This window comes from Oxyura jamaicensis, chromosome 7, assembly GCF_011077185.1.
Source record: "Oxyura jamaicensis isolate SHBP4307 breed ruddy duck chromosome 7, BPBGC_Ojam_1.0, whole genome shotgun sequence".
NCBI lineage: Eukaryota > Metazoa > Chordata > Aves > Anseriformes > Anatidae > Oxyura > Oxyura jamaicensis.
This window is the reverse complement of record NC_048899.1, coordinates 8,245,762-8,264,256: the sequence shown is the minus strand read 5'-3', so window position 1 is coordinate 8,264,256 and position 18,495 is coordinate 8,245,762. Positions and strand designations below refer to the sequence as shown.

The 18,495-nt window shown below is 39.5% G+C and overlaps 1 protein-coding gene across 5 annotated transcripts in view; it reads right to left on the bottom strand.

The window, feature by feature from the left end:
• SPAG16 (sperm associated antigen 16) overlaps positions 1 to 18,495 on the bottom strand; it is a 398,567-nt gene that overhangs the window by 156,473 nt on the left and 223,599 nt on the right. For all 5 annotated transcript variants that reach the window (XM_035331772.1, XM_035331773.1, XM_035331769.1 and 2 more), the window contains one exon: positions 6,564 to 6,749. In XM_035331772.1, coding sequence (XP_035187663.1) covers positions 6,564 to 6,749 — 186 coding nt within the window. The remainder of the gene's footprint in view (positions 1 to 6,563; positions 6,750 to 18,495) is intronic.

Here is an 18,495-nt window from a genome sequence, read left to right as displayed (position 1 = left end):
GAGGCATGCTTCAGTTGCATCCCAAACACCCAAACAATTAGTTTGCGTCACGAAGCATGAAACCTGCCAGCCTTTGTAAAACCGCTAAACTGCATACGCTGTTAATTTCTGTAAGCTTTGAACATTGCTATGCAACTACAAGCAAGTTCAGCACTGCACTGACTGCGTTCTTCAAGGCACAGAGAAATAACATACTCATAGGTTTCTCATGACCTATACGACTACTAAAAATCCCGCTTTGATTTGCTTTCTTCCCATCGTGCAGGGGAGTTCAAAGACAATTCATTTTGTTTTTACTATTATTTTTAAATGTTACCAAGGAATTGGAAGTCGTGTTTTCAATGATGGCTTCAGTAATAACCAACATGGCCCTGAGTGAAGCACTATGCCTTTGCCCTTGGTTTCCCCAAATGGAAATAATTGCACCAGTTGTCCAGCTCAAGCATTCCTTGAGAACAAGACACAACTGGTCAGGTTTTCTAGGCTTGCAAATACATGAGCGCATTAAACATCTCCCCTTACCAATCAGTGCCAGTTTTCTTTTACAACTCTGTACAAGTTCAAATAAGTTTACAATATGGAGTTTAGGCATTTTGGTTTTGTACTTCAAGATTCATCTTTTTTAGTATTGCAGAAATTAAACCATATTTTCCCCTTAACCCAACAGCTATGCTTTAGATATGATTTTTTTTTGCCTGGTAATTCACATCTTTAAATTGATTTTTACAATTGGTACTCTGGGAATTATAAAAGCTAGGTTTTAGACTTTCTTTGGTCCTGAAAAATGTGTTATGGAACTCTAACACAATTATAAACTTGGAGGCTCGGGCACAGGCCTCTCTTTGATTTGAGGGATTAATAGCAGGTTGTCTCCGTAGTACTCCTCCGAGGATTCCAAAGGGAATTCTCCTTTATCAAAATGGCAAGAGCTTCCTGATGGGCTGTCAGGACACATGTTACAAACTACCCAAAGATGGGCCTTCCACGGCTCCTCTGAGTTTTTCTGCCTGCCTTCTAATTTCCTGAAGGACATTTGTCTTCTTCTGCAAAGAGATTAGCTTCGCTTTTGCGGGCATCAGTGAAACATGTTCTCGTTCCACTGAGAACTGAGCCAGGCACCAGCCCCTAGCCAGGCGTGTTTCAAAAAGGATGGGTACAGGCTCAGAACTGGGACTCTGTTTCCAAATCTTCATGAGGTTCTTCAGTGGAGGTTTGATAGAGGCCTGCTCTGGATACTTGTGGTGGTGTGAGAAATAGCTACAAATCTGATGGTCAGTATTTCATTTCAAAGCTGTCCATTGTATAAGGGAAAAGGAATAAAATGCAGCAGAGTGTAATGTACAAGAAGGCCAAGGAACCTAGGCTCAGCTCTGTGCCTTCATGGGGTTTTGATGGTATAAAGCAACCAGTTTGACTACCCAACGTGTTAAGCCAAGCAACGTGAACTTCTTCGCTGAGACTAACGCAAAATAATAAAAAGCCACTATCATAGCAATTTAAAATCAATTTAATCATGTCTTGCACTGCACACTCTGTCAAGATGTGTTAAAAATAAACAGTGTGCATCATCATCATTGCACGGTATTATTCCAAGGGAAGCTATAGCTGATTATCACCTCCTAATGAAACTGAATCCATCCCTGCTGTATTTCTTTTACATGCACACTACCCTCCCTCTAAATTCCTAAAATTAAAAAGCTCCCTACGGGAAGAAGTAAAACTAAACCCAGCAATGATCAAGCGGGGACATGAGCTGACAGAAGCTAAGCCTCTGCTTAATGTAGGCTAAAGAACAAAAGAAAGAATTATGTAAATATACCAGGAATTCTTTTGTATCTTTCTTTCTAGATAAAGTAAGGAAAATTCCCAATTTGGGGGCAGAAAAGCAAAAGTAGTCAACAATTATTTTATGTATATTTGAAAATAAGTAAAATAACATATTAACACCTTAGCAACAAGATACTGTATTAATGGTTGTACAAGTTAATTAGCAATGTTAGTGATATATTCATTTTTTCCAATTTGCACATGAAGAACTGCACCAAAGTAATGACTGACAATCGATGTAAACAACCACATATTTTTAAACTTTTTAAATAAAATTTTGAGCATGGGAGAAATGACAGGGATCCAGACAAAACATATTGTGTTAAGTGAAAAGGCAAAGAAGTTAAGTAAAGAGGCAATGAAGTTAAGTGAAAATGCAGATTTAAACCCAGCAACCAGCGAGGGCACCTGTTCCCAGACCTTCATTCCCCCCAAAGTGTGCTGCAGGGCAGTACACGATTACATTTCTCTGTACCCTAATTCTACCATGTTCTGCACTACCAAAAGACCAGAGGGGAAGAAGTTGCACATTAATCCTGAATGTTCTGGCCTCGGTGCCCATATTTCTCAAGCTTAAAACATAAATAACATTTTTTTTTTGCATTAAACATACAGTCTACAGCACGTTTGCAAAACTAAATAACTGCCTGTGTTTGCATGAGATATATGAAGTTCAGTTGGATTTGCATATCAGAGATCAGGCTGTGAATCTCTGATGATATTTACAGTTGGATAATTGAAATTAATCCCACCAAAATGACTTTGACAGTCTGAATTTATGGTCTGAGAAAACAATCCTGGAACTGTTTGCAGAGCCATTAACATGGCTGACCATATATTTTCAATCTAAGCTATGCTGCTGAATAAAACCTATTTACAACCTCTAAGCTTCTTCCTTCCCTCCCTCACTTCCTGTTCAAGTTGCTCACTAAAATCATTAAAAAGATGGGATAACCTTGAAGACAGGAGATATACCGGGGTTTTGCTCTTTTGTTTTCTACTTTTCAAACCATGGCAGGTATATTAGGATTTATTATTATTATTATTTTTTTATGGATATTATGGCATTTTATTTTTCATTTCCCTTAAAAGCAGCCAATTCTCCCAGTGGAAAGCACCGAGAAGTTTCAACATCAGAGCTCAGCCCACCTCAAGCCCTGCTGTAACATGGAGAATGGTCACATCTTAGCATGCGTTTGTCTCCTCAGGGAAGATGAAAGGTGCTTGCGTTTTTGTTTGTTAATGGTTTCTGTTGCTTGGCGTTCTCTTTTCTTTGTTGTTGTTTTGTAAACTCGGAACAGACCTTTAGATAAAGGGCACATAATTTGTCACAGAGAACACTTAACTAAAGCTACCTCCCATTATCCGCCTCGTAGGAATGTCAGCTGTGGCTAGATATGACAGAGCCTTCCAACCTACACAGAACAAAAACGTCTGTGAAAAATACCTACTGCAAACAAAATGAGTCTGGCAATAGGTTCACCTCCTAGTAAAACAAAACTCGATCAATTAGCAAGCTCAATTTTCGTATCATTGGCAAACAATTACATAGTTTATTAAAACTGTTGGCTACCGTTTCCTGTTTCAGGGATGCTACACCCTGTATCTTTGGCTTGCAATAATGAGTTTGACGATTGTGAAATTTGCACCTTGGGTTTCGGTGTTAAAAGAGCAAAATTCCTCCCCACTTCCATGACACCAAATTTTCAACTACAGAAGACTGCTGCAAGAACTTTGAAAGTTATGTCTGTAGATTTTTAAAAGTATGTTTTTAATAAACAAGAGTAGCTTTATGAATCTGGAAACAGACAGACGACTACCAAACATTACAGAAATGTATGTAACTAAATGCCACAAATATAAGGACATCATATCCCTTTGAGAGAGGTGACAGTTGGTAGCTCTGATACTCATCCTGCGGCCCCTTGCCCCCTTTGTGATGCTACCAAGGAATACTCATTTTGAAAGCAGGAATACATTCAATGGGAAAGAAGGAAAGATCTTGTTTATGAAGTGTTATTTCCTTATTAATAGAAAGAATGAATCACTATATTAAGCAGAGTACCCGCGATCACTGATACTACCCCGACACAAGCACATTATCTTGGGCTCCGTCCCCTATTCAGAGAGAGCTCATGGCAGCTGGCAGACACCTGAGAAGGAGAAGTCTACAGAAAATGAGTAGATAAGCACACATTCTGGGAGGATGACAAGAAAAAGATTTTCTAAGCATTGAAAACCTTTGTGGTGAGCCTGCTCCACCTTCCTGTTTTTTTGCATGCACTCAGACTGTAAAATATGTCCAAATGGGGTTTATATGGTACCCAGCACAGCTGGCTTCGTGCGTATAGGAGAACTCCAGGCACACAACAGATTTATAGGTGGCACTCTGGGCAACACCTAGGATTAAGTGTTGCCAAACTCAGCCAATTAACTTAGCAATTAGTACTGCCAAGCCAAAATACATTGCGGCTTCTTTTCTGTAGCATTTCCGTATAGAAGCACCAACAAATAAACAAGCCAAACTGAAAATACCAAGTTAATCTGTCAATAACTTTTTTTTCCCCTCTCTCCACATATTGCCATGTATTCTGTATGGGTTGCTTTTTCACTGGAATTCAGTTAACTTGGGCATAAGGATAGGCTGAACTTGATTTTCTGGACCTAGCTAATGTGACATAGATGAACACATGGGCTCTTATTGTGAGCAGACTGGAAGTCCACCAGTGAGGTGTGCATGTGAAGCTTTCTATGCCCTTCTGAATATTCCCATTTTAAGCTCTCCTGCTCCCTTCAGCCACTGAGTGTTTTGCATGACTTAGGGTCTCGCTAATCATATGCCGATAACTAGCCTTTCCCATCATGGCTGCGCTCCTCACTCTTATTTTCAAAAGCAAAATGCACATCAGATACACTGAAGGTAGAAATGAGAGTTGTTAATGAGTGTGAGTGGGAGGCATGGGTTGGTGATGAAGATTTGCTTTGATACCTCTGACTACAAAAGCTTCCTTGCTAGAGAAGATATTTTAAAATGTCTAAACAAAACCTCCCTTATGCAAATTCAAGCCCATTCTGACATAAAATTAAAGCTATTCTTAGTATTATTTCTTAAAGGTCACGCATATGCCATAAAGGCTGATCAAAGTATTAAAATGCTACAACAGGTTAAGAAAAGAGGCAACGATACAATAGATTTCCAGTGCTTTCATTTCTCAGCAGAACACTGACCATTAATCCCTATTATTGGCAGTGAGGGTGGAAGCATCATCTGTTATCAGAACTGGCTGACAATTGCTGTTATAAAACCTACTTCTAATTGCCTTGAACTTTGACAGAAGTTAAAACTCCTTTGTCTGTGGTTTTATGGAACCTGAACGTTTGTTTCAAGCTTTTGTTTTAGTTGCTGCTCTCCGCTTAGCCAAAATAATTCATCCACTTTTAGGAAGAACGGGAGTGAAAGGATACCTTGCTTATCTCAGGTTGAAAACAATGGTTTTATTATCATTTAATGCTTCCCTATTTCATGATTTGAAGGCAAGGCTAGGAATCTGATGTTGACAGCATTTTAATTAGCTCTCAGAAAAAAAAGAGTAATAAATCTGTTCATGTTTGATCGAATTACAAAATTTTGAAAAAATCTCAACTCTTACATGAAATACTTCACTTATAACCAAAACCCTGAACCAGCTTCACCAAGCATGCTCCCGGATAGGTCTCAGGGTGTTGGTTGCAGGGCTCACTGCAATTGCAGCAGACTGGGGCTGATCTAGACAAAATGGGAGAGAGAAGAAATTGTCCCTTTGCTTTTTCAGTGAAGCTTCTTTCCCTGTTGTGGCCAACAGGCTTGAAGCAGTACTTCGCCTCATTCAAATACAAAGGAAGAAAAAGACAGAGAGGAAATGACAAACCAATTAGGGCTGGATGATAAAGAACCAGGGAAAACACAAATGAGACTGGAGAATTATCTGCAGACTGATGATATTCAGTTGCTAGAAATCAGACCAAATACAGTGCAGGGGTGTCAGTAATACTATTCCTGAGTTACTCAGGAGTATAGAAGAACAGTTTGAAACAAAATCCCATTCCATTCCTTTAAGGCATACATTATTCAAAATATGTCACCTCAAGTATAACTGAATAAAGCTGAAGAACTAATAATTAATTGGTAAGCAGGAATATACTAGTATTTCCAGATGCACCTTCATAAAAATACATTTGCCTGAGTAATAAAGAAAATGAAGAGGTATAGCTGATTTATTAACCAGGACTCAAACCTTGCCAAAACATATATAATGAATAAAATAAATTTCCACTTGTCTAACCTAAAATTAAAGTGTGTTGTGCTCATAAGCTAGAAATACAAAACAGAAAACCAAATTAAATTTTTGTTGTTACTTATTTAAATTATATATTGAAGTTTCACAAAGCTGTGACCTTAAAACCAAACAAAAACCTACAACAACAACAACAAAAACAAGCACAGAATCATAGATGCCAAATAAAAGCAGTGTTCATGGCACTATCTTAACTCCTTCCTAGCTCTTGAATTTGTAAAGCCTTTATCTAGTAAATGACATCGAAGTTGTTTTTTCTGCACCACCCCCTTTAATCCCTTCACATTCCTAAAGTGAGATCCACAAATTGGTGCTGGACATCTCTCTGAGTGGGCTAAAACACAAAACAGTGGTTATTAAGAAAAGCTACCCATCAGCTAAGTATCTCCTTTAAGTCCATACCTGTTGACGTCCCATATTTTACTGGTGTTGTCCATAGAGGCAGAAGCCACAAAATCACCACATGAATGCCACGAGCAGTCCCATACAGCCTGGATATGTCCTTCCAAAGTCAGAATGCATCCACGCTTTGAAAGGTCCCAGATCCGCACTGTTGCATCCCCACTTGAGGTGACCAACTGGGTGCCACTGTTGCAAGGAAAAATAACGAGTAGTTGAGAAAAAATGGTTAAATAACAACTGTAGATTTTATATTAAAACATAGATGAATAAAAATTTATTTGCAATCATATTTTTACTTAACGCTGCTTTCTGATATATCATAGAAGAAGCGGTCATGTATTAAATGTGCTACCAAAGGAGAAGAAAAGATATGAAGTAACTGTCTTCCATAAGAAAGCAAATATGGGTTCCAGAAATGAATTTCTTACTTTTTGTAGCCCATTTATGAGTTTATTGATAAAATAACTTAAGCCCAGCGAACAGCTTTCAATATAGAATAAAATACCTTCACGGAAGAATTTTTTTATTTGCCAAATCCACAGCATTTGCTACATATAAATTATTGTTTAAGCATCCTAATTTTCTTTCTTGTGACTCAGTACAGACACTCTAACGCACTCACTGTCTACTTCATTGGTGCATTACATAAATGGAAAATACAGCATCCAACTCAGATTTCGTGGACAAAACTTCAGGTATTATCTAGTACGGTTCTACTGCATGGAAGCATGGACATGGTGGTAGATTAAAGGTCCACGTGGTTCAGAAACTTACAGTACACCACAGCTAGGAGTGCATTCTTAATTGATAGAAACCAGTGAGAATAAACAAGCAGAGTGGTATAACACTCTCCCAGCCTCAGGCTGTGGCTCAGGACTTCTTTGAGACAGAAGCTGTATATCTTCATAGTTAACAACCATCCATAGACACGTTTTTGCCATGACAAATTAATTCTTGAACATACGCATGCCACTGGTACCTACAATATCTTGTGTTAAGAGTTCCAAAATTTAATTAGGCATTGTGTGACAAATTATTTGAGGGTCATAAATACCTTACTTCATTTCATTTGATGTGTCTAATTCTAATATTGTGAATGGAAAGTACACACTGACTACACACGTACCTTCTCCAAGCCAATTGTGATATTACTGGTTCCCTATCACAGCATTTCACCCACAAAGCTAAGGACCCCCATTACTTTGCATTCATCTGCGTTGATTTTCATTTGCCATTTCATCATCAGCTGTTGCAACTGGAATTCTTCTCCTGCAATTCTTTACATGCAACCAGCATTTTCACTGCCCTAATTATTCCGATCAGCAATTCTTCCACCTCATTCTCTTCCCCAGTTTCCAAGATCAGCTTAATAACTTCAGTCCCAGCACAGATCCCTGCGGGTCTCAGATAATCATTTCTCCATTCTGAACATGACATTTTATTCCTACCCTTTCACCAGTTTTTAAACTCACAAGAGATTTTTCCTTTTTATTCATGTCAGTTTTGCTTCTTTGAGAGTTTTTGTTGAATGACCTTAAGAAGAATTTAGTGAAAATCCAAGTGTACCGAATTTATGAGATCTCCCCTGTTCAAATGCTCAGTGAGCTCTTCAGAGAACTCTAATAGATTTCTGAGACAATTTCCAAAGCTGTGTCCACACCTCCCAGTGCGCTTCAGTAATACAAATGTATCTGTGATCCCGAAATTTTTCTTCTTAACATCATTTCTACCAGTCCTCCCAGTAGAAAGGTTAGGGACCGATCCACACCCATTCATCCGAGAGCCTTTTAAAAAGGCTGAAAAAAGTTAATGCAGCCTTCCCAAGTTACACCAGTCATGATGGAGGTTTTCTATTTTAGTTACAAATACAAGTGAAGGCCAAAAATATATTAACCTTGGGTATTCAGACTCATTTCTCTGCTGTTATCTCACCAACATCAGTACACAGATCTAGCCTTTAGGATCCAATAAACACTGTTTTTATCTGAATAATGGGAAATACGCTAGCACAGGTGGTACAAGTCCTTCTTCCAAAGCTCTGGATGTAAAACCGCTTGATTTGAGCAACACTACTGTGAAACTTAGACTACCTAAATGCTTAGTTCACTGTTGCTGTTAAAAAAAAGAATAAAAGAAAAAAATGAAAAGAGGGCAGAAGGGAAAGGTTGTCAAAATATAATGTGTCGGGCTTTCTTCTTCCTTACCTCCTTTTCCAATAGATGTTTGCCAGATTGTTTCATAAAAGCATCTAAGACAGCTTGAAATATGTGCATCATTTACTTGATAGATCTTAAGGGGAATTTTGCCTTTATGAAATATCACCTAACTAAACTTTTGACCATTTTTTAACACTTATAGCTTAGATTGTTATTTTCTGTGAAAATACCGCTCTCATCCTCATTAAGGCAGATACGTTCCCCTACCTCAGACAAAGCTTTGTGAGTTTAGTCTCTCAAAAATTTTAACACAGCCCAGTAGTAATTCTGAGGCATGTTCACATACAGCAAAGCACAAAGGCTTGAAGCCTGAGTGAGGGCTGCAGGAGGAGAACCTGATTTGTCAAGCTGCTAGGAATAAATGTGTTTTTATTAATGAAACACTTGTACTTTTAATAACTCAACCTAGATCTCACTTCTGGAGATGGATGAAATTAGTGAAATGACAAATTACCCTACCCTTTATACATTTATGAAATTAGATCTATTTTAAAACAAATTCAGAAGCAGGTATAAAGTGGGACTGATGAAATCTATAATTGATTCAGAGGGCAGCAGGCACTGCCACTGTTGTGAATTGCAAAAAAAAAAAAAAAAAAAAAAAAGAAAAAGATTTATTGCTTATGCATTTTTTAATATATAATCCCAAAAATGCCACATGAAGAACTGGTTCCTTGAGCTGAATTTTAAGAAGACACCATCCAGGCAGTGATGAAAATCTTTCAGAAAACAGATAAGATCAGGACGGTAGCACAAATGGATTCAATTTGGCAATCTGTGGCAGGGGAAAGAGTTACAAATGAGGTTTAGCACTCCTCATAGACCAAAGGGGAGAAAAGCAGAGCTTGTGGAGACAAAAGAGCCATTTGTGGAGGAGAAGTTTTGAGGGACAGACTGATTGCCATTTTTGCCTGCACTAAAATGCTCAGACACAGGTATTGTTTCATCATACAGAGCTGCAACTCTTCTTTAATTGCACAATAACTTTATACATGTGATACAAGATTATCTGAAAAAAATAGTTCAGGAAAAGTGGATGTTTTTAATGATTAAGCCTGTCAGTTTATAATATCCATGCAATCCTCCAATGTTTGACTGATTTTCAAAGAAAATGCATACTGATTTTTAATATAAAACCATATGGAAATACAACAGTATATGCTGAGCCTTAATTATCAACAGCTATGTATAATCTCCATTTGAATTTAAAATTGATCACTAACAGAGAAAGCTCCAATTAGTTCTGTGCCATGTGTATATCTTTAATTCAGAAGCTACTAAACACTTTTAATTCCGTGTATTCACCAAACAAATCAAGGAACCAGACAATGTATTAGGAGACAAGCACAACATAAACCTGATCTTTTTCTGTCAACTCAAACATTCAAATTATGTAAATAACTTTGACAGCTTCTAGAAATTTGGTGCTAGCAATAAACTTAGTTATTTTTAAAGAAAGTAGCAGTGTATTTGCTTACAAAGCTATGCAGCCCCAATCAGTTGGCTTTACATGGTCTCGCTTGCTTTGTTTTGAGGGTTTTCTCTTTAGACTGTCTAGCTGACCAAAGCACTAGAGCAACCGAAATATGCCTGCACAGCTTGGAACCAAGTCTTTGTGCAGAATAATCTTTCTAGACAATGGAGCCCGTTGCATCTGTAATCCCCACACTGTTTCTAGGGACAGGTCTTTTTCCCTAATAGCAAATATGAATACGGTTCTACTTTTCCACTGATTTCAGGTACTCCATCGATGCTATGTCCTGCCATTCCTGAAATGCTCAAAGAGATCCCTGGAAGAGCTCATTCCACGGCCCACAGGAGCAGACGGACCATTAACTTTGCAAACCTTAACGAACCTTCCCTCCCTCATATTCTCAACACACACATTTCCTTTCATTATATATTCCTCCTTCTTCCAGATTCATTGTTCTCACAGCAAGATACCTCTTCAGTTAATTTCCTTACCCACTTGCAGACACCTCAATAACAAAGGGTCACATTCAGCAAGAGCACCCCCTTCAGCACGGCGTTACCCTAGGACATTTCAGGTGATGGTTTCCTTCAGGGAATGCAGGTGAGATGTCGGCAGTAGCTCCAGGGATGGTGTCGTGCTGCCAAGAGCTGACCAGCACGGCAACATCGGGGAAGCTGCAGGTCAGGCCCCTCGTGGGAAGGCTGAGGGACAAAACGGAAACTGTCCGTCAGGAAAAAAAAAAAATTTCCTGACGGACAGTCAGGAAAATCTTCAGATTTTCCTGACTGTCCGTCAAAAAAAAAAACTTACAGAGATTGCCCTTTTGCAGAGCCAAAATAACGGATGAAGCCATCACGTGCCTGAGGGTCTCCCTCTCAGTATCCCAAAACTACCAGAGCAATCCCTCTTCATGACCGCTGAGCACTCACAGTCAGCTTTACTCCAAGTGCAGGCACAGACAGGTTACATTTCCTTTTCCTCCAGTTTATTTAGTAATGAACAGCAATGCAGAGCTCCCTGTCCACCATACCTCACCTTTAGAGTTAATCTCAGCAATATCAGTTTTAGCAGTTGCCAGCGCCAGTCCTGTGAACAAGGCAACAATTTCACCGCTCTATTCTACGCGGCACTGGGTGAACGGAGCAACATCTGTGCTGCTAGCATTTGTATGTATTATTTATGCAGCGGTGCGGACATGCCTGGTGTTCTGCAGACATAAAGCAAGATGCAGCGCCTTTCCTGAGACAGTTACAGCCTAAATCAAGAGGAGGGGAGCAAAGCCTTACACACAGTGCTGGCAAATAACAGTTCTCAAAGCAATGCACTAAAACAAACACCACTTGTGCTAAAGTTTTGTGTCCTAGAAGAGCTGCAGCAGCTGACGGGAACTTAGCAGTGCAGCATCGGCAACGCAGCAACACATTTTCAACATGCAGTCTAAAATGTTCAAGGATTAATAGCTTTTTACAATGGCAAATGAATACAGTAAAATCAATCCTAAGCAACTGGAAAAATGTTATCTCTTTTTTACTCCTATTCATGCAATTCTTTTAAAGCACAATTCTAAGAGCCACTGAACTGTTGGCAGTATCAGAGCAGGTAGACCCTAAGCACGCCAAAACCCAAGGGCAGAACTGCAAATACTGTTAGAGATCACTAATTTCGGTGACATTATATGCTAAACTAAAGAGGAAAGATAGTGAAGAAAGAAAGAAGTGTTTAGTGTACAGCTGTGCAACTCTTAATAGAAAAAGAGTTGTTCCATGAAAAAGAGAGCTAGTGAAGCCTGAACGCCTGTGGATGTGTCTTTTGCCTCCCAGCACCATCACCTTAGCTGCTGATTAAATGTCTATGTTAGGAATTGCTCCATACTTCAGACTCGCATCTCTCAAGCTCTGTCGGAGTTAGCCTGCAGGTTAGAACTTACTGGGGAGCACAGGAAGAGGGGGTAAGGAAGCTGTGCTGACGCAGCGTAGGGTGCACATCCTTGTAAGCTTCGTTTTGCTCAGGAACAAGGCAAAGAACCGCAATGCAGATAGTTGCATTAGGGAAGCACACACCTATCAGTAAGGTACACCTCAGGTCATGAGAGAGCAGCATTTAAACACTCTCTGTTCCATTTGATACTAGAAACAAGGGAAGGGGTGGAAATGCCAAGCCTGAGTTCAGCTCCACAGTCATCATTACTCTTCTTCATTGCCCTGCTTTGCCGTGGTGCGTTTCTGTCACAGTCACTCATTTGTTTCTCACCAGAGAGAGGGCAAAAACTGGCTGAATTTAAAACAGGTTGGGGTCAACAGGTCATTAAAAAGGTTCCCGTAATAAAACACTCAAAGGACAACAGGTGATTTTTTCCACAGCAGGCAGGAGACTTGCCCAGCTCCTTGCTAAAAGGTGGTGTGGACACAACGCTCTGCAAGTGCAGAGGAAGACAGCACGGAGTCCTGGAAGAGGAATACATCAAGGGTTATATGGAAACAGCATCTGGCTCAAAACTCCTCTGAAATGAGCAGCAGAGCCCAGGAGGGTACTGGGACAAGCCTTCACAAATGCTTTTCCCGTTCTTACCCATGCCTGGGCATTCCCCAGTACTCGCTGTTGGGAACAGGACGGCAGGGCAGGAGAATTTGGCACGTGCAGCCAAAGTCCTGAGCCTGCATTTGAACAACATTCACAGCAGTAAGTATTTTGCTTCCAAGAGATTTTGTACCCTTGAGATACAGCCTTAAGATGTAGTTCATTTTTATTCTTTTAATCCTGGAGTCACATTAATTCTTCTAGGGGATATTTTGTATTAAAACCCTTATTCTTTGATGTCCATGGTTTGTTTTGGCTGTTGCTTTCATTATCCTCATGGACTGTATGCATCTAAGACATACCTTAATTGCAATATGTTACATCCCTTGGAATAATCTTAAGTCCAATTTTACTCCTTTTTTATTAATAGACATAAAATATCATATATACAGAAAGTGAATGCTAGAATACTCAGAAGTATAACCATGAAAATGTCTCGTCTTTTCCTCATTTACAATCAAAGCTGAGGGAAAAAAAAAAAAGAATTTAATTTCAAAGATGCAAAAATAAATCCTAAACTGCTATTCTATAAACCAATGAAGAAGTTTCCAAGCCAGGAAGCAGTGCAGAAATCAGCAGATGCTGGCTAGCAAGTAGGCGCATGGCTTTCTGTCTGAGAAAAAATGAGAAAAAAACCTACAATGCTTCTGCAAAAGTCTGCAACGCAAAGCTCCCAGCCGGAAATTGTCAGCAAATTGTCAATGCATAGTATGCCAAGTGCAAACTCAAGGTAATTTTTCATTCCATATTATCTAATTGCTCAATCTTTTGATCATTTGTTTATGCCTATATATTGACCCGAGACAGGATGCTTTGTTTTCCCCTGCCATCCTACCTGGCCAACAGCTAGGTATGATATTAAGGAAAAAGCAAGCAAGCATTGTTTTGGTATGACCCCTCTCCTCAGTGCTTCTGGGGGAGAACTGGCATCATAGAAGTACTATTTATTTATTTATTCATTAATGTTCACCTGATTTATTAAAACTTCCTTGACGCTACATTACACTTTCATGGCTATGATGCCGTAAAGATAACATGCTCCTGCTACCAAAAAAAAGATTCCCAGGATGGTATACATGAATTTTCACAGAATTAATTTAAGTCACTTACAAACAAGTCCTCCATATGTTAAAGCATTTTCCCTTTCTGAACTGATTGCTGCTGGTAGAAGCTGGCACATCCAACCATGCACAGACACAGAAACCATTTTTTTACCTGGTGCATCTCCCACGGCTCTTACCAGCTTGTTTCTGTCACAGTGCACTAGTGTTGCTTTAACTCCACGTTCTGGCCTGCTCAAAATGTAGCCTCAGCATCATGATGATATTTTGTTATGTCCACAAGGTAGCAGATTGTTCCCATTCAGCTTATAATCTACAAAGGCCGCAGTCGGGCCTGCTCCATTCAAACCCATTAGCTTGCTAAAATGAGCTGGGTACCTCTGCAAAAATACTGAGCGTGTGCCATTCACTGCAGGCTAGTCTTTTTAAAGTATAAAAAATGAGTTAGCTGTCTTTCAATGTCATGCAATTAAGAGTGGTTAAATGAGATTTTAAAATAATTTAGGCACCTGGTAGAAGGCAGTTTTTAATACATGCAAAATTGCCTTTTAGGAAGCTTTGGAAGCACATCAGGTAAGGAATAAAAATGGAAAAAGATAAACTGGTTACAATATTTGGAGCTCAGATGCAACGAAATCCATGTCAGGACAGCAGGCGCCAGACAATGAAAGGGTCCCTCCGAGATTTAGAGACTGATGGACACCTTTTTAACCAATAAAGGTGGTTAACCAATAAATATTGCAAAACGTCTGCGTTTTCCAGAAACACCATCTATTTTATACCATTCCAATGTTTTCCCTCATCAGTGCCAATGTTAGCTAAACTCTCCCTAGAAAGTATTACATTTTAAAAATAAATAGGTGTGCTTAGCCCACATAAAACTATGCACAGTCCCAATCAGTATCCATAATATGCATTAACAGCATGTTTATAGTGTGTCATGCCAAATCTCAACACCCATCCCATCAGGCACATCGTTCTACCTCCACTGGAGTAACTCCAAAACCTCAAATTTTAATAAAGGGCTGTTGAAGTGGGGAAAAGCCTGGTCTGGAAGGAGTTCAGATACAAGAATTCCATGTATGGAGCAGATTTATGACCCGTATTAACAATGATAATCCTGTGTCACAGTTCCCCTCAAAGCCAAAGTTGTGGATCAGCCATTTCAAATCCATTATCAGCCCCAAATGGTTGTCCGGTGATGTCTAATCTCAATCAATAGGCAGTAATGAGCCACAGCCATTAATCCCATCTGCATGTTTGCACAAAGCATCATTTTTAAGCTGCGTATTTATATGCACAGAGAGTTCAGAGAGCGCACAGAGACTTCACAGCATGTGAAAAGTTCTGCACTGGGATTTGAACGTTTCCCAGGCACCTGGAAGAATATTTAGCTCACGCTGTGTAACGATCTCTTGATAGCGAAAGCCCAAGAAAATGCACAGGGCAGTGCACTAGGCAAGTGCTTACATTTTGGGCAACTGATGATCTTACTGAGCCATGCCCTGGGGATAGGAACATAACCAAAGGCAGAGGATTACTTAGTGGAGGCAGTGATCAATAACAAATTAAGGACTGAAGGAGAGTTGAAATGCTGAATGTTAACAGAACCCTGGGTAGCTACAAGAGAAAGCAAAACACCAAAATTAATATAATCTTCCATCCTGTATCACAGAGGTTTGATATGAAAAGTGAATTTCCACGTACGAGGCCATGCAGTCTAACACCTGATCACTCAAGACAGAAAAACAAAAAACAAAACAAAAACAAAAAGCAATCAACCAAACAAAAAACACCCAAACCTCAAACCCAGCAACACTTAGTAAGCTGATCTCAAGGACACATACACTGTGGCCTTCTTCCTTTCTGTTCCCCATTAATTTTGTACATAAACAAAGAATACAATTACAAGCTGAGAACAGGGTTCCCCATCCATGTCCTTCAAAGGTCAAGGAAGTCCTGATGTTTATTTCACAGTTGGTCCACACCTCCTGCTACCTGTGCCACTGTAATTGAAATTACCCAAATTACTGCAGTGATGCAGGCTGAGAGGAGATAAATACATACAACAAATAAATGACAGCAATACAACTCATGTCTGGCATTTGTACTCGAGACAGATTTCTTTACTTCAGCCATTAAAGCTCGTTGCATGCTAATGAAGATTCTGAATTAATTCGCAATTGAAAACAGTAATGTACGTTTCAAGCCTTGCAACGAGATTCATGCCAGGAAATTCAACATCTCCACAGATCAATCTCTGAACATAATGCCCAAGGGTTAGGGCATAAGTTCTGAATGGTTTACTAAGAAAACATATTAAATACTAAAGAAATACATTAGGAAATGTTGCATGTATACAGTAAAATGAAACCAGATCCACGACTAATAGAACATATTGAAATCCTTGCATGGGTTAATCTTCTAAATTTGTGGTAAAATAGCTAATATAAAATTATTACATGCACTGCTGGTAAAGCAGCACCGACCAGAAAGCACGTATAATTCCAAACTGCACTGAAGTGGTCAGATTATTTCTGGCAAGAGGAAGTAAATGAAAGAAACTGACACAACCGCAAGGGAAGATCCTGACTTCAGGCATGCTGAACCCATAGTAGTCAAGCTTTTCCTCCATAACACTCAAAACGTTATTTTTCTCCCCAGCGAGATTGCTGTGACTAGGAGATTTCATGTTACTTTCATGTTAGGAGGACAGCAATCCTGGGGAAGAAGTAGAACCAAAGCTTCCCATAGCAGAACTCTCCAGGTGGCTGCGGGGAGGAGCTGAGCAGCGGGGCCAGGCTGGCACCAGGGCTTTGGAATCGAACAAGGGAAGGCTCCGGATCCTCCCCATCCCCGCAGCCGACCACAGCACAGTTCCTCACCCTTATCGTCACCGTCAAATGTCCTTGACAAAAATACCAAAGTGAGTATTTGGGTGAAACCCAAGCCTCCTATCTTAAAAGGGATGTTTCAGTACAATTAATGGTGTTTTGTTTTAAATGTATTCCAAAAATGTTGGGTTTATTTCCAACCCGAGTGTCTTACAGCCTGCCTCACAATTGAGACACCATTCTCCAGTCAACTACCAGTAACGTTTGTTATTTTAACAGCTACATGTTAGAAACGCACATTTTAGCAACATAATGAACATGTATATCTTCTTACCTACTCTACTAGAAACCCTCACAGCAGACTTTAGGGACAAAACAATTGCCTTTATTGCGCAGAAGAAAACAATAATGAACCAGGAATGTTAAAGGCAGCAAGATTATAATTGCACACAAAGAAACGTAATAGAAAAGATTCTATTAAGAGAGATGTTTTGATGTCTATAGCTACTCTGAACGAGCTAGAGTAAGGCGTTCAGCCGAAACAGGCTTGGGCCAACAGCACTGCCACCAACCCAAGCAGGAAGCAGCAAGCTTTCTGTAACATTAACTCCCCACTCTCCAGTAGGGATAAATACCGATGAAGCTAGAAGAAACCCTACACTGCACCAAAACCTCAAGCAGTGAAAAGCAGCTTCTGCTCACAACCAAAGCAAATGACTTGAACATCTGCAAACTGTGTTACTTCTGGTGACTCCTGGGCAGCAGCTCTACTAGGAACAGCAGGAACTGGGAATCAGGGTGACGTGCACAAAAACAAACCTAGGAACTCCACAAGGAGACAGCAAATTTCTACAAAACATTCATTCAGCACATTCACAGCTTCACCAAAGCTGAACTAATAGGTTTAGAAGTACGCCATTTGAGTGGCGCTCTATCAAAGAGATTTCAACTGCATCTTTCTCCTCCTTCTTTCCATTAAAGAATTTATCATAGATTTTTTTTTCCTTCAAGAAAATTCTGTACAGTTTCTACACCAGATCTATTTACCTACACAGCTGATCCACAAGTCCTCCTAATTTCTAAAAGTCTAAACATTCAAACATTCGTATCAAAATATTACTGATTTCAGTAACTAAAGCCTTTTGTTGTTGTTGTTGTTTTGTAAAGAGAGTGATTAAGCTTGGCACCTCTTTTGGGACACCACCAAAGATGATCACAATGCCTTTTCAGCCAATAGGACTGGTTTGATGAGCCCAATACCATGGCTGTTTGCAGGTCGAAAATTCACATAATAATGGAATAGAGCATGCAAGACACAGCCATTTAATAATAATGAGATCATTTCTACAGAAGCAAGGCTTTTGGTACATTTGAAAACTATTTACCTTATGGACAAGCATAAAATCTAAATGACATTATAAAGATATGACAGCTAAATAATAACTTAAATAATGCCATAACGATCAGCTATCTTTTTGTACCCATTAGGAGCTCAAATGTATCCGAGGTCATGCACTACAGGTATGAAGACTTATGTCCTTATGAAGGAGGCTTTAGAGAGGTGCTTCACATTTATGATGGAGGGACAACAAACTCATGAGTAAAAAAAAATTGCATTCATTCATCTGGGAAAAAAAATAGATAGCAAATGCACAGGGTAGAGATTAGAGAAAAGAAACCATAAAAGCCCTGTAAGAAGTCCCTTAGAAATTCTGAGTTGGAATTAAACTTTGATTTGCCCCGAATCAAACCCACTACTACCACCCTAAA